Source organism: Coffea eugenioides, chromosome 1 (assembly GCF_003713205.1).
Source record: "Coffea eugenioides isolate CCC68of chromosome 1, Ceug_1.0, whole genome shotgun sequence".
NCBI classification, from domain to species: Eukaryota; Viridiplantae; Streptophyta; class Magnoliopsida; order Gentianales; family Rubiaceae; genus Coffea; species Coffea eugenioides.
Window position 1 is genome coordinate 9,848,838 of NC_040035.1, and position 21,478 is coordinate 9,870,315.

Genomic DNA, 21,478 nt, shown 5'->3' on the forward strand with positions numbered 1-21,478 from the left:
ATTTGAAAAGAAACAATTACTCCCAGTCCCTGTGGATTCGACACTGCTCACCGCTATCTACAGAAATTACTTTTAGTTTGAGTAGGTTTTATTATTGCACAGGCTGACAACCTGTCAATTTTTGGCGCCGTTGCCGGGGACTGGCGTTATTATTTGTTTCTTTTTAAATTATTTTTTTTGCTCTAATTTTCTGGTATTTTTCTAGTGTATTTCTCGGTCTTCTCGTACAGGTGATTTGATTTTTGACCCTGAAGTAGAGAAGATCGCGCGTAGAATGAGAAAGGAAACCAGACAGCTCCGAGAAGAGCAGTCCAGTGTTGTATCTCAGAGATCTGAGCCAGGAGTTGAACCAAAGGATTCGTTTGGTGACACTTCGAGTGACTCTGATCAAGAGAAAATTGCTATGGCTAATGCACGAATATTAAGGGAGTTGGCTGCTCTTGATTTAAATCAGCAGCCTTTATGCATTACTTTTTCCACTTTAAATAATAACACTCCGTTCAAATTAAAATCTGGTCTAATTCATCTTTTACCTTCTTTTCATGGTTTATCATGTGAGGAGCCGTATAAGCATCTGCAGGAGTTTGATATCATGTGTAATAGTATGAAACCCTCAGAAATCACAGAAGAGCAGATAAAAATGAGGGCATTCCCCTTCTCCTTGAAAGATTCTGCAAAAGACTGGTTATACTACCTACCACCGGGTAGTATCACCACGTGGGACCAGTTGAAGAAAAAATTTTTAGATAAATATTTCCCTGCGTCTAGAGCTGCGAGTTTAAGCAAAGAAATTTGCGGTATCAAGCAGCATCCAGGGGAGTCGTTTTATGAGTACTGGGAGCGATTCAAGAAATTGTATATCAAGTGTCCCCAGCACCAAATAAGTGAGCAGTTGCTCATACAATATTTTTGCGAGGGGCTACTTTTCAGAGACAGGAGTATTATTGATGCTGCGAGTGGAGGGACACTGGTGAATAAGACTTCTAGAGCAGCGTGGGAGTTAATTGAGGGAATGGCAGAGAATTCACAACAATTCGGTACGAGGGAGGATGTTCCAATACGTAAGGTAAATGAGGTAGAGACATCTTCTATCCAGCAGCAGTTGACCGAGTTGACTTCTTTTGTTAGGCAACTGGCTGTAGGAAACGCATCTCAGGCCAAGGTGTACGAAATTTGCACTGGTTTGGGTCACTCTACGTAGATGTACCCAATGATTCAAGAAGAAAGTGTGGAGCAAGTGAACATGGCTGATCACGCGCCCGCGCCAAGAAATCAATATGACCCATATTCGAACACCTACAATCCTGGTTGGAGGGACCATCCCAACTTCAGTTATGGAGGGAGTAGGCAGTCCAATTTTATGCCAAGTAGACAACAAGAGTACCAGCAGCAGTATCAATCTTGACCACCACCACCTCCACCGAGCGCCAGTCCATCTTTGAAAGATATGATGAAACAATTGATGGCTAGTACTGCACAACACCAGCAAAAGACGGACTCCGAACTACGGAACATAAGAAGTCGAATGGGTCAGATATAAGCGATGCAAAATCAGATAAGTCAGATGGCAATATCAATCAACCGTCTGGAGTCTCAAGTAAATGGAAGATTGCCATCCCAACCTGAACTGAACCTGAAGAACGTAAGTGCAATGACTTTAAGGAGCGGGAAGGAAATTCAGGGGTCCGAACTCGTGACTCCAAAGGATAAGGACGAAGAGAAGATTGAGAAAGAACTTCAGGCAGAGAATACAAGCACCAAAAATCCAGTGGTACTCCCTGACTCGATCATAAACGTTAAAACTAATCCCCCTCCATTTCTTTGCAGGTTGGAGAAATCGAAGAAGCAGGACAAGGAGAAAGAGATCCTGGAGGTGCTTCGCAAAGTAGAGATCAATATCCCCCTACTAGACGCCATCAAGCAAGTGATGAAGTATGCAAAATTTCTGAGGGACCTATGTGTCAATCGAAAGAGGCTGAGGGGAGATGAAAGAGTTATTGTTGGGGAGAATGTGTCAGCAGTTCTCCAAAGAAAGCTACCACCAAAGTGTGGGGATCCAGGTAGGTTTACTGTCCCATGTAAGATAGCTAATACTCTGATTAGGAATACCCTGCTAGATTTAGGAGTATCGATCAACGTAATGCCTAAATCTATGTATGCTTCTTTGAACCTCAGTCCATTAAAAGAAACCGAGATAATAATTCAATTAGCTAACCGAACAAATGCATACCCTGATGGGTTGGTAGAGGACGTGCTGGTTAAAGTTAATGAATTGATATTCCCGGCTGACTTTTATGTACTTAATATGGATGATGATCATTCCCCGGACCCCTCACCTTTGTGCTACTAGGTAGACCCTTTTTTAGCACAGCACAGACAAAAATTGACGTTAATAAGGGTACATTGTCCATGAAATTTGATGGAGAACTAGTCCACTTTAATAATTTTGATACAATGGAACATCCTGTTAACTCTCACTTTGTGTTTGCTATTCATGCTATTAATCCCTCTGTGCATGAATTTTCTGAGTTTGCTTGTAGGGATAAATTCAAATTTACTGAGCACAAGTATAAGGGGATGAAAGCACCGTATGAGGTGAAAAGGAGTAGAAAATTAAGAAAGAAGACTGCACTCAAAGGCTATTTGGATCCTGAAGGAGGGCCACCGATTTCCTGGAAAATTGAGTTACACCCAGATTGAAAAGTGGTGTCCAATGTCTACCCAAAGACGTTAAAGAAAGGCGCTCATTGGGAGGCAATCCAATTGTTTCTTTTAATTGTTTGTTTTGATTTCGTGTGATAGTTTAAATATGTTTTCCTTGAATTTGACTGATTTTTGGTTTCAATTTTCGTTTTTGATGATTTGTAAGTGTCCTTTTGTCATGACGCGGGAGAGCTCAAGGTCAGAATCGTCAGAAGGGGTTCTTGCCCTCATGACGCACCCGCGTCTCATGGTCAAAATCGTCAGAAGGGATTCTTGCCCTCTTGACGTGCCTGCGTCAAGTAACCAGGAAAGTTTCTCATTCCGTGCTTTCTTGACGTGCCCGCGTCACGTTCGCGGGAAAGGTAAGGATTCAAAAGAACTAAAAAAAAAAGGTTATTGATTTTCTGTTATTTCGTAATTTGTATTTTCGAAAATAAGTTTTGTAGAAATAATATTCAGAAAAAATTTTTAAAAAAAAAGATTTTTTTTAATATAAAAATAAAAATAATAATAAAAATTACAAAAAAAAAATAAAAAGTAATAAAATTAGGAAGAAAAGAAAACAAAAAACAAAAAAAAAATTTGAAAACAAAACAAAGACAAAAAATAAAAACTATTTTGTTTTCTTTTTCTTTTCTTTCTTTTTCCTTCTTTTCTTTTCTTTCCTTCCTTTCTTTTTCTTTCTTTCTTTCTTCTTCCTTCTTTCTCTTTTCTTTCTTGTCCCCCGCTACCCCTGTCTGCCCTTTCTTTCTTTTCCTCTGTGCCCGCCGCCGATTCCGCCAGCCACGCCGGCGCCAAGGCCACCATCGCCGCACGCCGCCGTTGTTTCCTCCACCTAGCCACGCGAAGCAGCAACAAGTCGCCGCTGCTAGAGTCCGCGAGCTGCAGCTGCTCCCTCCGCGTCTCGCTCTCTCCACCACAGAAGATCTCTTGCCCGCCGCCGTCCGTAACATCGTGCGCCTCCGCTGCCCAAGCCCCGCGTCTCTCTCCAGCTTGTCCGTCGACCACCAGACTCACTCCACAGCCCCGACCAGCCCTCTCAGCCACGCCGCTCGCTTCTGCTCCACCTTTGACCGCCGCTGTCCTCATCGATACCACCGCTTTCCCCCACTCGTGATCTCCTCCGTCCACAGTAGCACACGCGCCATCGCCACTCACACAACGCTTCACGCCAGTCGCCCAGCCCACTGCGGGCAGGAGTCGCATGACGCTGCCCCTATGTCAGTCACCACCAGTTCCACCTTCTTTGCCTATCGACCGGTGGAGGTATTTGTAACTCGGTCCTCAAATTGTTGGCGGTGATTAGTTGTTATTTTGGTTTATCCGTGATTTGGTATGGGTCGTGTGTGATTTATCTTCCATTATTCGCTACACCAGTGGTACTGGTGGAGTAACTAAACCTCAATTTGGTACCTCAATTTGGTTGGCTGCGTTCTTATTGTCCAATATCTACGCTGTTTTAATTGGAATTGCTGATTTTGAGTTAAGACTTTAACTGGCCAACTGGAGCCATTTGTTGAGATTTTGGGTGAGCTGAAATACTGCACTTGTTTGTTCAATTGGGAGGTTTCTATGTCATTTACATTGCTTATTCCAGTTGGGTGCATCTGATTGAATTGCTGGAAAATATTCTGACCATTGCCTTCAATTGCTAAGTTTTTTGAGGTTTCTTTTGGGATTCTGGTTGAGTTATTTCTGAAGTTGCCTAATGAATTGGGAGACATTATTAGCAATTGATCTGCTCTGATATTGCTCTGTTGGTGGCACGTTCTCTTTCTTGTGATTAGATTAACACTTGGGGCTATTGCTTTACTACTGCTCTACTCTGTTATAGCAATTTCATTGATTTTGGACTACGTTTTGCACCAGTGATACTGGTTGGAGTATTTTTCTTTGCATGTGTCAGTTCTATTTGGTTGGATACCTGATTGACTGCTGGGCATGTGTGATTGAGTTGTTCTTGTGCAATTGGAGATATTTAGAGAGATTTTGGATGGGCAAGTTGTGTCGCTCTCTATTGACATTTGGAAGGCACCAGTGGCTATTAAATTGTTATTGTTTTGAATTTGCTGTTTACATTATTTGTGGGCAATTCTTGTCTCTTGTTGATTGAAATGACATTTGGAGAAAATGGTAAGGCCCAAGCCCTCTTCTTCTGCGCCTCCCCCACCGATGGCCTCTGATGTTAAGTCGCACCACTTGTGGGCTCAGATTTACCACGTAGTTGAGAGAGTGACGAACATCACCCGCCAAGTGGCAAGGATGTCTTAGAACTTGGCCGCGTACTTCCACCACATCGGCTTCCCTCCACCGTTCTTGCCTACCCCTTAGCTACTCGAGAGGGAGGTTTCGTTGTTCTCTTCGCTTTAATTGTTTTATTTCCTCCATTGAGGATAATGTAGGATTTAGGTGTGGGGGGGAACATATGAGGGTGCTAGAGTTTCTAGTTTTTAGATGTTTTTTCTTTATTATTATTATTATTTTTTCTTTAGTTTGTTATTTGGCCATCTTTCGTGCATTTTCTTTCTTTCTTTTTAGTGATTAGCTCACATGTGTGTAGACACCAAATTTTTAGTGTATTTTTATTTATTTATTTACTATTATTTATTTATTTTTCATGTTAGTTTTTATTTACTTTTAGTCTTTTATTTTTGTTTTAAGTCATTTTAGCATAAATTTTGCCAAAAAAAAAAGAGAAAATTAAGGAAAAATATGTTTTATTTCTTTTTATTGAAAAAAAAGTAAAAGAAAAAAGGGGAAAAGAGGAAAATTGTAGCCTTTTATTTTATATTTTGCGTACTAATTTTATACATTTTATTTAAGTATTGTTTAAATTGTTATTTTTGTATTATTGTTATTTATTTAAGAAAAAGAAAAAAAAAAGAAAAAAGGGAAACCCGATAGCGGGTTTTGGGCTGTTCTGAAGAGGAAAAATGAAGAGGAGAAAAGAAGAAAAATGAATGGAAAAAGGAAAAAAAGATAGTTTCTGCGGTTTCTGGCACTTGGCCTATTTTCATTACTGCGTTTTCTGGCTCCGTTAAGATGAGGTAAATACAGGCCATCTAAGGGCTCCAATTCAAAACCATGATCAATGGCTAGGAGGGGGGTCGGGTGCTGGAATCATTTAGGGCCATCAAGATGAGTTTTGAGGGTTTTAGGGACCTGAGGTTCCCATATAAAAGGCAAAGGGATACGGCAAGAGAGCGAGGGAGGTTTTGGACGGCTAAGGCTAAGTGAGCGACGGCTGAGAAGGATTTTTGGAGAGAGCAAAAACGAGAGCGAGAAAGATCTGAGAGGAGGGGCTTCGGCCAGAAACAAGAAAAGAAAAGGAGGAATCTTTGATTGGTATCGCCGGCATCAGCACCGGGATTTTCCTGCAACTTGGTTCGAGGATTTCGATTTCCAGAACCGTTCGACTCCTTTGGATCTCTCCTGTCCGTGTAGCAGCCTAAGTGCTCTCAGGTATAATGGATTCCTTTCAAAGTTAGTTTAACACAATCTGCACAGGACTCGAGTCTCATGCATAATTCTTTTCCTTTTCTAAGTTTTGGTCGTTATCCATGCCTGATGACTATGACTGTGGTTATGCTCGGTGTCGTTGTTTATGCTGTTGACGGGTTTGGTGTTAGCCTTTTTGTTCATTTAATGCACACATGAAACCATGGATTCAGTTTAGGAGCCATGAATAGATAATGTTTTCCCGCATATGTAATCTGATGTACTAAAGGTTGCATTTTTGGTTCTGGTTTGTGTGTATATTTTGAGTCTGAAGAATTCTATGGCGGTCTAAGTATAAGATTTGAAGTTTGTTTGTTGTTTTGGCCTAGAAGCTTGGTGTTTGTGTGATTCTGACATGAAACCAGAAACTTGAAGCTAATGAACGAATCTGGGTTTGCAAGTTTTTCCCCAGTTCAGTTTTCCTTTCTTTTAAAGGCTTGGTATTGTATTTGATGATGGGTTTAGGGAGTTTAACAAGAATTTGAGGACTTTTTGTTGTTTAAGAGTGTAATGAGCTATTGCCGCATGAGGCTCAATAAACATCTCAAAGCCATCCGAAGGTTACAGGAATTTTTTCCAGTTTTGCACGCTTTCTCTTTTTGAATTTTTGTGTTCCAGCTTAAGAATTTTACGTTGAAAACTGGGAAGAACGTTTGAGGAGCCCGTTTACATGATCTTGGAATACTTTCACGCTTGGAGTTGCCCATAAAAATCTGCTGCAACAAGTTTAAGGATTTCAGTTTGTTACAGTAGCGTGAATAAATGAATTCTGTTTCCTTCTTTGGCTCGTTCAGACGTAGGCTTGTTTGAAGCTTATGATTTGTTTCCTATTTGGTTGATATTTACGTATAAGCCTCCACGGTTGTTAGATGTTGTCTCGGAACGCCCTGTGTAAATGTCTAATGCTGTCTTTGCTTCATGGCCCGAGAGTTGAGATGTATCCACGAATGTTTTGGTTCAATATCTTAAGTGGACGTTGATGCTTTCTTTGCTGTATTTCTTTTGTTTCCTCACTACTGAGATTGATGTTTGGGAAACGTGTATGCATTTGGTGGATGAATGGTGAGTCTAATGCAATGTTTCTGCATTTAATCTACACGAACTCGTAGCTGCAAGAAAAAATTTCCGCAGCAAAGAACAAAAAATTGCATTTTCTGTTCTGTTTTCTTTTCCGTAGCTGCTCATCGAGTCCTTACATTTAAGTTTGCATGCTTAATCTGGTGGGGAGGGCAGGGAATGAAATGATTTGGTGTGGGGTTTGTGTGTTTGGGGTCTAAAAAGAATGCTTAAGCTATGATCAAATGCTTGCTAAAAGGAAACGAACTATGATTGCTAAACCACTTCTGCACAAACTTCCCCAGCATTTGCGTGACTTCCTTCCTGTGTTTTGGCTCGTGTTGGATATTGAAGTCATGAATCTTGTTGTTAGTGAAAGTTTTGTTGCCTGGCTGAAAGAATTTGGAGCGAAATTGTGGTTTTTGGGTTTGAAATGCCGAAAATAAAAGTGCAGCAAATGTTGCAGAAACCATCTTCATAAGCATCTTGCATGGAACTTTGCATGGAAATGTTCTAAAACAATTACACTTTGGCCCCCTAAGTCTCCCCTTGTTCCACTAGGACCCAATCAATTGAATAATTTCATCAATTTGGTCCTTGGTAGTTTTAACTTTTACAATTTCATTGCTTGTTTGATCCAATTAGCCACCTTGCTTTATTTAAATTGCTTTTAATTCATAATTTTAAGGGCTTTCTGACCAAGCGAGCTTGTGTTTGTATACTTTCTTTAATTTTCTCAATTAAAATGATGCCTTGACCTTTTCTTTTATTTTGGAGGGTGAATAAGTAACTCTCTCCATTAGGGCTCTATTTCAAGGGAGGTATAACTTCTTTTATCTTTTTTGTCTCTCCTCTATGTGATCCAACGTGCTAAGTGAGAATTGCATGTCTACTTTGCTTTCTTTGACTTTCCTTAATTCCTTTCATTTATTTCATTTACTTTTACTTTTATTAAGTTATTCTTTTATGGGGTATGTGTACACCTCTTGGCTTGTAATAGATAGGGCTTGGAGAGCATTTTTATTCATTTTTCCTCTCCCCCATTTGTTTTAGTTAGCAAATGTAATAGTTAGGGCCTTGACTGCCTTGTGTGATTTGCATGCTTACGTGCTACGTGTTACTTGCTTTCTTAGGGTCTTGCATCTAGATACCATGCTTATGTGTTATGTGCAATATGTGATTTATGTGTTTATTTGCTTTATTAGCTTTTACATGATTTATTTGGTTTATAATGAATGTGTGACGTCACCGTGGCTAGTCCAACGCTAGTCATGATCTTTCTCCTCGAGCTCTCGCAAGTCCAATGCTTGTGAGAGAATTTTAGAAAAGGGCTAGTCCAATGCTAGACCCAATAGGCCGTCCCCTCTCGTTAGTACATATTTGCATGTTTCACTACATTTCATATATTTTTCTTAGTTTTCTAGCATTTGGCATGATCCTCCAATCCTTTCCCCTTCATTTTAGGTTTTTGCATCCTCATGCTAGTTATAGGGTACATTTGCTTGAGAGTCCCCTTTCGATAAGGGAAACGAGCGAGTGTGACTACAAAATAGCCTTAGCACGCTAGTTCTTCTTTCTAATCAAAGGGAAAATCAAAATCGTGAAGTTAGGAGTCATTCCCGTACCCGATTTGATGCACTCCTCTAGGTTCATGCACCCCCATTTTACCATATCACTTTTTCATTTTTTTATCTACATTTTCTCACTACTTATATTTTTCTCACTCCACATGCCATGTTCACACATTTCTCTTCTTTCCCCATCACTTATTTATTTTCTACCTTATAAATTGCACCCAATTGCATTATATATTTACTACCATTATACCATATTTTTATCCACTTGCACACATACACCTTCATTTTTCTCAATTGGCACACATGCACTTTTCTTACATTTGCACACATACACTTTTCTTTCATTTGCACACTTGCACTTACATTTGTATTTTTTATTGTATTTTATTTTTGCATTCCTCTTACATTTTTACACTTGCATTCATATTTGGGTCTTCATTTGCATTACCCGTGACCTCTATGAGAGTTTTCCTTATTGGCCATCACAACTCATGTGATTGGGACCAAAAAACCTCATACGAGACATTTTAGATTTAGGATTGCATTTTTTTCATATCCATTAGTCATATCCAACATGCAACACATACTTTGGGTAGAAGAAATTAGGAAAAGAGGGGCTAAGTCACGCAACTAGCTTTGGCTAGGGTAAGGGAGTGCCTTAGGTTTTGCCTTTGCCTTCTCCCTTATCAAATGTGACCCCCGATCCCTCTCTTTGGTTACGTAGACCTAAAAATTCTTTAAAAAGGGTTTGTTTACTTTTCTTTCTAAAAAATCACTTTTTGGGTGACTTGGTACACCCTAACTCTGTACCAAGTGGCGACTCCATTTTCTATTCAAAAACCCTTTTTGAACTTTATTTGGCCAAACCGTCGCATTTCGCAATCCCCCGGCCTTTTATTTTCATTTTCACACACGTTCACATACACACTACTTTCACACATTTCAAAAAGTGGGGCGCGACAATGTGTATGCCAAGGTTTGATGTTGGTTTATTGCCTCTATTTCTACTTTTGCCAAGTTTTAATAATAAGAATGTATCAAGTTAATGTGGTTGAATTCAAGAACATCTCTTTAGTGAATATCAGTGATTGTTTTACTCTTATAATTTTTGGTTAACTTTCCTAGGCATAGGGAATGATTGTTGGCATTTTCATGGGAATTGGTCCGGTTATTAAGCTCAATTCTCCATATTTGAAAATGAGGCTAGCTAATGTAAATTCTCTTTTGATTTTTGTGTTATTTTGAGTTTTTGTGTTATTTGGCTGTGAATAAGAGTTGATTGTACTCCGCTAGTCTTTACTACAGAGTAACCGGGGGTCTTCACCAAAAGTGTCGATTTTCGCGTCAAAAAGTAGTAATTGCTATGAATACGTGGTCACGTGGCGATAGAAGCTGAGTAACCGGGTTCTTTCATCTAACAAATGTCAGAGTTCGCGTCAAAAGGCTCTGATGACTAGAGACTAAGTCTTTTGTGCTATTGCAAAAAAAAGAAGAAAAAAATAATAAATAAATAAATAACGAAAAAAAAGAAGTGAAAGTTGTGTTAATGTGTGATAAAAGTCAGCTTGCCGATTTATGGATTTAATGTTGAGATTTTGGTTAATAGTTGGACCATTCGCTGATAAATGTTGTGTGTCATTCCTTTTTCTTAGATTAGTTAACCTAGAATTGAAGGAGTTTGTGGTTTATAAGCTAACCGGGGTGATGTTTCTTGGATCTTGATCACTAGTGCCCGATATATGATTTTTCTTGATATCTTGGCAATTAGGTAGATAGAGCAATGACCATTATCAAATTTTGGTGTCTGTGTACTTTTTTTATGCTTGAGGGCAAGCATGATTTAGGTGTGGGGGAAATTGATAGGGTGCGATTTTTTCATTTATTTTATTATTAATTTTCCCTATTACTTGACCTGATGTGGATTTATTATTGGATTCTACTCACTTTTCATAATTTGCAGTTATTCCAGGGAGTAGATCGAAAACACCACAATCAATGACAATTTGACAGTCATCGGGAAAGAATTCAAATAGAAGGCTTGCAGGGGCATTTTTGGAACAAAGAGACGCAAGCCCTTTTTGGTCATTTGGCCGAAGTCTTCTTTTCCCTGGGAGCCGCCGCACAAAGGAAGACCATTAGATAGGAATTGGATTGAGTGGCGGGGGATCATTATCTCCATTAGCTTAGTGTTCCTTTGGCTTTTCTTTCTCACGCATGGCAGGACTCCTTAGTAGTTTCAGCTTTGACTTTTCTTTTGGGCACTACTGAAGCTTAGTTTTTAATGTTTTCCTTGGAGGCTTCTTAGTAGTTTTTGTCTCCTGGGATGTCAGGAGCAATTAGGTACAATTGAATGATTTTCCCGTGGCTTTTCTCCCAAACACAGAAGATGGCCGCAGCTTTTGCTTCAGTTTCGTATGTTTTGTTCTCATTAAACATGAACTAATTTCTCCACTCTAATCAACGAGCAACGGAGGCTTTGGTTCGCCTAAACTTGTGAGATTGATTTAATTTTATCTTTTTCTTTTATTTATTGGTATTCGCATACCCCTTAATTGTAGTGTTCATGATTATTTAATTAATTGATTGTCTTGAATCCGGATAATTAGTTAACTTGATAATCTATTGTCAATTAAGGCATTAAATCCGTAATTGTTTAATTGCCTTGAAATAGTGACAACTGGCATGATTAGATTCGTGTCAGGGGGATACGCGGGCTAATCTGAAATAACCCTGGTAGTGCGTTATTTGGTTAGAACAGGGCTCCTCTAATATGTAAGGCAATTGGGGAATTAAATCTTACGGGCGTACCTAAGGTTATTTCTCAATTAGAGTAGTGGTTAACGGGCGTACCTTAATCACCGACACAGTAAGGAGGGATTGACTGTCATCGCTTGTTTGACAGTTATAACCTATTTATTAATAAATAATTGGAATTGCTTGTGCATCGATGATCAATTGGGTGAACCATTGCTGAAGTTATTTCTTGGCTACATCCTTAATTATCACTCATTTGATTTTAGTAAATTGTTATTTAATTTCTAGTTGGCTGTTTTATTTTTATTATTTTACTTTTAGTTGAATTGTTTAAATTGTCACCCCTGATATAAAAACACCCCCTTGTCACTGTGAATTTGAAAAGAAACAATTACTCCCAGTCCCTGTGGATTCGACCCTGCTCACCGCTATCTACAGAAGTTACTTTTAGTTTGAGCAGATTTTATTATTGCACAGGCTGACAACCTGTCATAATTTGGCAAATGAAGAAGAAATATCTAACTTGGCATGTGAAGAAAAGGAAATTGTTATTGAAAAAATCGTTAGCTTGGACTCTCCTTAATGTTATAGAAAGATATTTGATTTGATAGATACAGATTTCATTAGAGTTCAAAATTATTTTGCTCCTCAAGAGTTGATTAACAATTTGAAATTTGTTGGTAATTATGGTAGTGGAGCTTCTAAATTGTTTAGTAGTCATAATTTTGATAAGAAAGCAATCTACGATTTTGTATTCTTTGGCACTTACATTGGCAATAAATATGGTGACTGGTGATGAATGGATTTGTACCAATGAATAGTTTGATCAAGAAAAATTTGTTGAGAAATTATTTCCAAAATATAAAATGCGTCCACTGCCACGAGTAAAGATGAAATTGATAATTGAAAATAAGATGGAGTTGCATGTCAACTATATTACAACAGAGATTTGCATAGACATTATGGCTCGAGATGGTATTGGACCTATCACAATGGAAAGCTTGGTTTAAGGGTCCTTTTAGTTTATTGTTTTGGTGTCTTGTTTGTTTAGTTACTGTTGTAGACGATGGAATTTTAATTAAATTCTAAAAATTACCATTGGTCTATAAATTATTTTTGTGGCTTATTTCTATCCAATCGGGTATTGCCACATGTCATGTACACTTGGAAAATTTGGTTATTAAATGGCCAATTATATTTTTACACGTGTCAAGGTGAGGTGTTCCAAATTTATTCAAATTGCAGGGATATCTCCACCAACCAAATCATATCATATCACATGTCTACTGGATAGACATTTAAATATTTATTTCTTATTAAAGAGATAATATTTAGAGTCGTTTGATCCATATATATCTCTTATATACTGCAATGGTCTGTCCAATCAGACGGCGCCACGTCACTTGTCCCCACAGGCTTGGCCAATCGGGAAATTACCTATCTCTTTATTGATAAATATAAAATGAAGAGATAATATTTGACTGGCACAGTTCTAATATGACTGCACATCTTGCAAGTAAAGTGGTACACAGGTTTTCAACCTCTACCTCTTGCTACAGTTATAAATAGGGGGCCTCTCAACCAAATCAAGGACACACACACAGACACAGACAGAGATACCAAGAGGCATCTCATACGTTCAAAGCATTGAAGCTCCAAGCTACAAAGGTCCGGCTCTTCAAGCTCTCCAAGTCTCCCATATATCAAGACTTGAATCTTCAAATATCTTCTAAAGTTCTTCAAATCTTCTATATCAAGATTTGAAGGAATCGGTGGTAGATCCAAGAACAAGCTGCGAAGCCCTTGGATTAGCATTCGAGGAGGAGAATCGAGGGAAACTCTCTACAAGTTCGAGAAAACCTCAGAGATTGTACTCACATATTTTCTTAAATTTATATTACACATTTGTCGTGTATATTTCTTGTTTTGTTTGCAGACTTGAAATTTTACCGCGTACAACTGTATTGGTTTAAAAAATCTCAAATTAATTTTCAAATAAGTTTCGGTTTACAATTGTATTTGTCTTACGAAACTTTGTAGTTTATAAATACTACCAATCTAGTAAGTTATTAGTTGGAGAGTTGAGTTGAGTATTAAAAAATAGGTTTGAGAGGCAGTCTCATAGTTGAGATTTATGAGTTATTGTGAGCGAAAGGCTATGACTTGATATTTGTTATTATTATGTTATGAGTTAATAAATAGTTGAGTATTTGTTTGTGTGTCTACTCTCTTTCTCTTCTCACATATTTTTATATGTGCTAAAATTGCTTCCGTTGTGCGTGTATTTTTCATGCCAACAGTTACTCACAACAAAATCCATCTACATACACTAAAATATACATTTTCTCTTGCAAACACACACTTTTAAATTAATATTTAAAAAAAACTAATTGATTACAAAAGATGAGAACATAATATTAGTGAAGCTTGACTTAGAGTTCGATTCGTTTCTTTAATTGAACCAGTCTAGTTCAAACATAAAATTAAGCTTATTTAATAAACTCGGCTCTTGAATAACCGGTTTAAACTCGTTTGGAATCATTTGTATATTTTTTAGAGCTAATATGTCTAATTTTTCTTAATGATTATGTATATTTAACTTATCTTGATTGTTTAAACATTGTTTTGTGAAAAGTATTTGGTGCACCTTCTTATATTTTGTGGAATTATTTTTATTTAGTAAGTTGATTAAATTGGTTAAATTTGCTGGGTCACAAATTTCTATAGGATTTTCAAATTCACTTGAGTTTTTTAAAGCTCCGGCTTATTTAAGCTTAGTTCATGTGTTGATAGAGTCAAACTTGATTTCGAGTTTAGACTCAAGATTTCTTTATGAGTCATCTTTGATGTAATTTTAGACTCAAAACCAAGCAAAGAATTTCTTTATAAGTGGCACATCCAACATCAAGGAAATAATAGGTTATAGGATCCATTATTTCCCACTTGTTAGATCACAAGTTCAAAAGTCAAACAATCAATTCGACTCGCCTCATTTACTAACCTGTATTAGTACCAAAGTTATATGGTATACATGCAATTCGATATTCAAGTTCAACTGATTATGAAACATGTATCCCTTAATAGATTTACCAAAAATAATATTTTAGTATTTAAATTTCTTAGTGTTCAGATTTTAGATTTTACAGTATTTTTCAGTTTTACCGAACGCCCTTTTGTCTTCTTCAAGTGTTCGGGAGATGACTTTCTAGAAGGAATCTAGAAATTTCATGCGATAAATAGTGCGTGAAGACTGAAAACTGAACAATGTTTGGTAAGATTTTCTTGTCAATTCAGGTCACGACTCTTTCGGGGTGCCGGTCTTTAACATTTACCATTGGTATTAGTATTTGTTTTTGATTCATTAGCGTTGATGTGTTTGACCACCATTGCTGGCTCCATTCATTTATAAGTTGAATCTAGTCCTGGCTCGCTTCTTCTCTCACCTCCCCATATTGTTTTCAAGTAACAAAACCAAACCAAATCTCTGCAAATGGATTCTATTTTTGGGAGAAGAGCACTAATTTGATAAAGACACTTAAATAATGTTTCATGTAAATTCTTCACCCCAAAAGGAGGTGTGGAAACAAAAAATGAATATTTTGGAGGGTAATTCTTAGTTTCATTCTATTTTTATTTGTTCCTACCGTGGTGAAGTTTTAAGATGGAGTTTTTTTTTAAAAAAGAAAAAAAAGAAAAAGCATGAGGTCTTGAACCTAGAAGTATCTACTTGCACCCCTTCTAATTTAGAAGCCAACTCAAGACCCCCCCCCCAAAAACCCAAACAATATGAATTTTTTTCTTTTCTTTTAAATGTAAGTGTGAGGTTTTGAATTCGGAACCTGTTATTTATACTCTCTTTTCTTGTACTATCCAATCCATGCTTCCCTCTTTAAGATGGAGTTCAAGTGTTCATATTTTGAAAATTTGTATAAATAAAGATAGAGTTATAATTGTTAATTTACAGTGCCCTTTATCTTGTTAATTTTGCTAACTTTATCATTTATTGGATATAAATAGGACAAACTTAAGAGTTTTGAATACAAAAGTATGCAATGTGTCCAAAATTAAATTTTAAAATGCAAAGCAAGAAAGTGGTACGAGTTGGAAGTTATGGAGTGAAGTTAGTCCTATTTTCATTGGTCACTTAGATGATGTACTGACAGGTGTCGAGCATGTACAATAATAATTTCTAAAAAGTCCTAATTACTACCACAATTAATTATAGAACAAATCCAAATACTGGAGCAGGAACCCTAGGTGTGCTATGAGTTACTTGATTCACTCTATTCCCGAAGAGTTTACTTGATCCGATATACTAGAATTGTTTATAAAAGTATTAAATTTGCATACAATGGTAAGTAGGGTTGATTCCACAGGGAACGGATAAGAAGTTGTTTCTTTCCAAGTCAATAAAACAAAATTGGGGGATATTTAATGGAATGAAGATGAAAATAAAATAAACAAAATTCAAAAGCTAACTCAACAAGTTCAATTTACTAAAAATAGCAATTAATAAAATTCTACCCAAAGGATCAACTTTTCAGGTACGGTCCAATTAAATGATTATCGATGCAAAGATATTTCATTCATTCGTCACTAGGTTGGTTATAGCTATCAATAAGCTCTGACAGCCAATTCTTCCTTACTTTTTCGACAGTCAAGGTACGACCGTTGACTACTTTTCTAACCAGAAAATAACCCTAGGTACGACCGTAGGAATTTAATTATCCAGTTGTATTAAAACTAGAAAAACTCAATCCTAACCAATAAACGTGCTAAGAGGGTTTATTTAAACTAGATCTTACGTTTCTTCAACACAAAGCCAATTATGGTGGTTGTCACTAGTTGTCAACTAAACGAACAATTACGGATTCAATTTAATTAACGTTACAGTAGGCTATTAAATTAAATTAAATATCCGGCCGTTGATACTCAATTAATAAAATATCCATGAACAATTAATCCAAGAAACGCACGAATAGTAACGAATTGGAAGAAATAATGAAAATTCGGTTAGATCTCACAGATGTTATGAACCGTGCCTTCGCATCGACCTTTTGGGTAGAGGAGAAACTTAGCCGCTCCTCATCATATCAATCTCGCATGATTTAATTGAAATCATTCAATTAATTACCAACAAGTTGGGAAAGAAGAGAGAACGAGGAGACAAACGAAAAGTTTTTCTTATCTCTGGGTTTCGTGTTCGTACCGGAGCAAAAGAAAGGTAAAGATAAAGGTCTGATGGAAGTCGTACAAAACAAAAGCAGAGAGCCAAATCGTCTTCCAGGGGTAGCAAAACGAAAGCTACCCTAAAATTGTACAGAACCAGAGCAAAAGTAAACAAAGTGCGTCTGACAGCCGGGGAAAAGAAACTAAAAGCTAGCTAATCTATCACACGTGATTCTGGCTTTTTTTTCTATTGGCCTCAGCCCTTCTTTCCTTAGGAAAACGTCAAAGCTCAAAAGCTTTTAGGATTAATGCTCCTTGGGCCCTACCTCCTTTTCGGCCCACATGAGAGTAGCCGCATCCCAGTTCTTTTGTTCCTTTACCAATCCTGCGGGTCGGTCTCAAGGTTTGTAAAATCGGGATTCTACGTGGAATCGATTTTAGTTTCACAGAATCGGATCGTAGAATCGAATCGTAGGATCGTAAGATCCCACCAAAAGCTCCTAAATTTATCAAATTAATGAAATTGAAATTCATATATCATTTTGTACATCCTAAAAGATATCAAATAAATAAGTTACTCATAAATATATAACATTTTTTACTTAATATCTGACAAGTAATAAAAAAGAGAATATAAACCTGTCATCTGTCATAATTTCAAGTCTTAAAACCAAATGCTTCACAATTTACACAATTATAATTTCAAATATAAAATAATCATCAACCTTCACAAATACTAAAAAGCCAAACATCTAAAACGATTTTCAAAATCAAAATTAACTACTAAAATGTCATCTGTCAAGTTTAAACAAACATGAAAAAATAAAAATAAAATAGTAACAATTCATCGTTTTCAAGTATCGTAATAATTCATAAATACATTAATTTATAACCAATCATTGTCATCATTTTCATCAAATTCAGTATCCCCATAATTCACATTATCAAAATCATTATTTTTCCAATCATCTTCACCATCCCAATTCTTCGATCCAACAAATGCTTCAATCTTTTTCCAATCACGGTCAAACCTACATATCATACAAACAAGTAAACAATTAACAAGTTATACGTATTGAAGCATGTAAGTAATTATTAAATAACGAGGGATGCCCCTAATATCCAGCTAAATTGTGACAAAATTAGCTAATGAAACAAGGATGAACTACATGTACATAATCTAGTATATGAAGGACCTTCTACTGATTACTATAGAATTAAAGACTGGCAGTCACAAACTACAATTCAACTTCAAACTAAACAATTATAACCTAGGGAACTCATTCAAATTTCCAATTCAATCGTCGCGAGACATTACCCATTTGTGAACAGTCCCGTCAAAACCCAAAATTGAAGAACTCCAAAGGCGATAATTCAACAACAGATGCAATAAATTTGAAAGTGAAGCGAGACTCACAATTGGAGTGCTTCGAGGAACGACTTGTGCTCGGGTTCTGTCCAGCTCTCCCTTCACTTGGTAATGGTGTAGGGTTTTCGGACCTTCTTGCTCGGGTCCTCGGAGGACAACGAAGTGCTGTTGGCCGTCGAAGCCATGGCAACGGCGACAGAGATTGAAGCTTTAATTTAGGGTGGCGGTGCTGGAGGCTAGAGATTGAAGCTTTAATTTAGGGATTTGGGCAGGACCGCAGCAAAGAGAAACGACAAAGGAGAAAGGAAAAGGATTGCTTGAGAAGATGAAGAGTACCGAAGCTTTTTTGAGTTTTGACGGAGCTTTTTGAGTCCATGTGGTCAAAAATGTTAAAACATTGCAACTAAGGGCTGCAATCCTTTGATAAATTACAAGCCCACCCCAAATGTTTTGATTTAGTTGCAAAATGGAGTATCAATTTCACAAATTAGGGAAAATTTGTAGGATCGAGGTAGGATCGTACATCCTACACGATCCTACCGATCCTACCTCGATTCTACATAGATTAATGAAATTTACGATTCTTATGCGATCTGGATCGATTTTGATTTTCTGGATCGTAGGATCGTACGATCCTACGATCCGGATCGCGATTTTAACAACCATGGTCGGTCTTTTAAATGCCTTCCTTCAGCTTCTGGCGTGAACATGTCATAAAATAAAGAGTCTTCTGAAAATTTGTCTCGGGAGATCACTTTTGATACCGATCACCTACAATTTACATAAACATCAAATATGAACAAAATCTCAATACTTAGCACAGAATAACAGCACAAAATGAGCCCAATAATTGCTCTATCATGTACCAAACCTTTATCATCGATCAAATGCAACTCAATTTAATAGATTCCTTTTGCTTGAGTGAGTGACGTGAAATGTCTCTTTAGTAACATCCAAGCTAACCTCAAATTGCTTAAAGAGAGTTCCTCAGCATGCCCTCGTCCCCAGACTTCATTCTTTCCCTGTTGCTCCGCATCAGTTTAAAACACTCTCCGTAACCCTTCATTTTTAGATATCTCAGAATATTCAAGAATGCCAGAAAAAAGCAAGATTTTGATCATTGGTGGAACAGGATACATTGGCGAGTTTATAGTTGAGGCCAGCACTAAGGCTGGCCATCCCACCTTTGTGCTGGTTAGAGAATCTACAGTTTCTGATCCTGTTAAGGGAAAATTTGTTGAAGGCTTCAAGAACTCTGGGGCGACTCTTGTTCATGTAAGCAGCGTTAATTTTTCAATTAATTTGACAGTTCTGTAAATCGGGATTCCTTTTTTTTCCCTTTGAGCTGGTGATGCTTATTTTTGTTCTTGATATTCGAATTCTTCCTTGGAGCAGGGTGACTTGTATGATCATGAAAGTTTAGTGAAGGCCATAAAACAGGTGGATGTGGTCATCTTAACTGTTGGTAACGGACAATTGAATGATCAGAGGAAGATCATTGATGCAATTAAAGAAGCTGGAAATGTCAAGGTGTGTTGTTTATGTGGTCTTGTTACTAATGATTCTCACAGGGGAATGTATTTGAATACGTTTGTTGTTTTTCTTCTGTTGCAGATCTGTAGCTCTGCAATTTAGATCATTAAAGGTTTTTAATTGTCGAAATATAGTAAATTTTGATAATGCACACGAAATTCATGTATTTAAAGGTTGTATGTGTCGTTTGTAGAGCTTGATGATACATGTGAATCATGTATATAATACTTCCCCATTTTCAGAGCCGAGAAGCAACTAAGATTAATTGGCAATTTGCATAATTGAAATTTCAGTCGATTTTAAGCCTATCTATTGGGCAGAGCTAATTGAGATTCTTTTAGTCATTTTAAAATCCATTGTGATCTTGACAATCTGTGAATTTGAGGAAAAGATTGCTGATTGGAATGAAATTTAATAGAGTATAATTTGTGTCAGTTTTTATCTACTATCATTTCCAAATTCTGACACATGATATGGTAAAATTCTCAGAAATTCTACCCTTCGGAGTTTGGAGTTGATGTGGATCGCCAAAATGCAGTAGAGCCTGCCAAGTCTGCATTTGCAGGAAAGTCTCAGCTTCGTAGAGCTACTGAGGCAGCAGGGATCCCTTACACTTGTCTCTCATCTAACGCTTTTGCTGGATATTTTCTTCCAACCTTGTTGCAGCCAGGAGCCATCTTGGGAGATGGAAATGCTAAAGGTAAGGCATGCAATATCACTTGGTTATTTTATTCTTTTTCACCTACTTCACCTGATCATGTTCTTATCCTCTGCTAAACTTATTCCGTAAGAAGGTGAATATTGTACCGGTGCCTAAAAATTTTTTTTTTTTTTAACGTTTAGATTGTAGCTGTTTTTAATGAAGAACATGACATTGGTACCTTCACCATCAAAACTGTTGATGATCCAAGAGCATTGAACAAAGTTGTCTACATTAGTGGAACCAGAACCTGCCCTTGTAGGAATGGTTATGATTATGATTACGATTCTTGAACCTGTGGTTTAGGTTCTGACTTTGCTCCAATTACCGTTCTTTTTTTTCATTACAATTCCAATTTTTTCAGTTATACTTAAACACTTATTATTATAAAATTGATTCTAAGAAAATATCACAATGAATGTAAAAAAACAAATAGCTTTTATTGTATTATCATGTGTAAGAAAAAAGAAAAATGATGCAAATTTTTTAAAGAATACCTCATTATTGATTAGATTGGATTGATCTCCTATTTAGATTAGTTGTGGGATTTAGACTTACTAATGAGATGAGACAATGGATTACTCAGATGGGATTGAGTCTGCTGGTATTGGGTGATGCCTATTGATATTGAACTCTAAACTAGCCAAATAAATTTAAATAGCAAGTATTTTTTTTGGACTGTTTGAATTGGTTACAAACCGCTGGTTTTGATTCTGAATCATGTTTTTAATAAACCTGAACCTGAATTTTTAGTCATAGTTGTAGTTCCGGTTTCGATTCAATAAATCTCTGGACCTGATTTAAATATGAACTGTGGCTACCCTAGTTGTGGAGAGAGGAGAGAGGGTAATTATAGAAACTAGATAAGAAATTTTAATAATTATATTGAATCTTACAAGAGGTAAGTGTAATTTAACTCTCTTTAATATAGGTTTCTACACAGTTAAAACGAGCCATTCAACAGTATCCACATGTGATAAAAGACAATGCATTTTGGGCTATCTGAGGCCGAACCAAGCTTCTCCAATTGGGGATGGAGGGCCCATGCAACTAATAGAATCTAGATGTCGTATTAGTATACTGATTTGAGCTCAATATAAGAGCCCATTTAGATTACTT

At 37.0% G+C, this 21,478-nt stretch overlaps 3 protein-coding genes, 1 long non-coding RNA gene and 1 other non-coding gene across 5 annotated transcripts; 3 read left to right on the plus strand and 2 right to left on the minus strand.

Annotated features, from left to right (window-relative positions):
• Positions 1-274: 274 nt before the first annotated feature.
• LOC113767456 lies at positions 275-1,201 on the plus strand. The gene is made up of 2 exons (XM_027311565.1): positions 275-726; positions 931-1,201. The coding sequence occupies exons 1-2, from the start codon at positions 275-277 to the stop codon at positions 1,199-1,201; spliced, it is 723 nt and encodes a 240-aa protein (XP_027167366.1).
• Positions 776-882, minus strand: LOC113752653. The gene has a single exon (XR_003464889.1). It is a non-coding gene; the product is annotated as a small nucleolar RNA R71 (small nucleolar RNA).
• Positions 1,202-1,543: 342 nt separating the features above from the next.
• Positions 1,544-2,350, plus strand: LOC113767466. The gene has a single exon (XM_027311576.1). The coding sequence runs from the start codon at positions 1,544-1,546 to the stop codon at positions 2,348-2,350; it is 807 nt and encodes a 268-aa protein (XP_027167377.1).
• A 15,239-nt stretch (positions 2,351-17,589) lies between these two features.
• Positions 17,590-18,451, minus strand: LOC113749835. Its single transcript, XR_003464593.1, has 2 exons — positions 18,175-18,451; positions 17,590-17,788 (listed from the first exon to the last, which is right to left on the minus strand). It is a non-coding gene; the product is annotated as an uncharacterized LOC113749835 (long non-coding RNA).
• A 634-nt stretch (positions 18,452-19,085) lies between these two features.
• LOC113783074 (isoflavone reductase homolog TP7-like) lies at positions 19,086-20,682 on the plus strand. The gene is made up of 4 exons (XM_027329103.1): positions 19,086-19,401; positions 19,522-19,656; positions 20,149-20,359; positions 20,503-20,682. The coding sequence occupies exons 1-4, from the start codon at positions 19,219-19,221 to the stop codon at positions 20,517-20,519; spliced, it is 546 nt and encodes a 181-aa protein (XP_027184904.1). The 5' UTR covers positions 19,086-19,218; the 3' UTR covers positions 20,520-20,682.
• The last annotated feature ends 796 nt before the right edge of the window (positions 20,683-21,478 follow it).

Excerpts from the sequence above, each read along its gene's own strand:
- LOC113783074 (XM_027329103.1), top strand. The coding sequence starts at position 19,219 with ATGCCAGAAAAAAGCAAGATTTTGATCATTGGTGGAACAGGATACATT. Across the intron at positions 19,402-19,521 it reads CTGGGGCGACTCTTGTTCAT|GGTGACTTGTATGATCATGA; the intron begins GTAAGCAGCGTT and ends TCCTTGGAGCAG. Across the intron at positions 19,657-20,148 it reads AAGAAGCTGGAAATGTCAAG|AAATTCTACCCTTCGGAGTT; the intron begins GTGTGTTGTTTA and ends TAAAATTCTCAG.
- LOC113767456 (XM_027311565.1), top strand. The coding sequence starts at position 275 with ATGAGAAAGGAAACCAGACAGCTCCGAGAAGAGCAGTCCAGTGTTGTA. Across the intron at positions 727-930 it reads AGTATCACCACGTGGGACCA|AGACAGGAGTATTATTGATG; the intron begins GTTGAAGAAAAA and ends GCTACTTTTCAG.
- LOC113767466 (XM_027311576.1), top strand. The coding sequence starts at position 1,544 with ATGCAAAATCAGATAAGTCAGATGGCAATATCAATCAACCGTCTGGAG.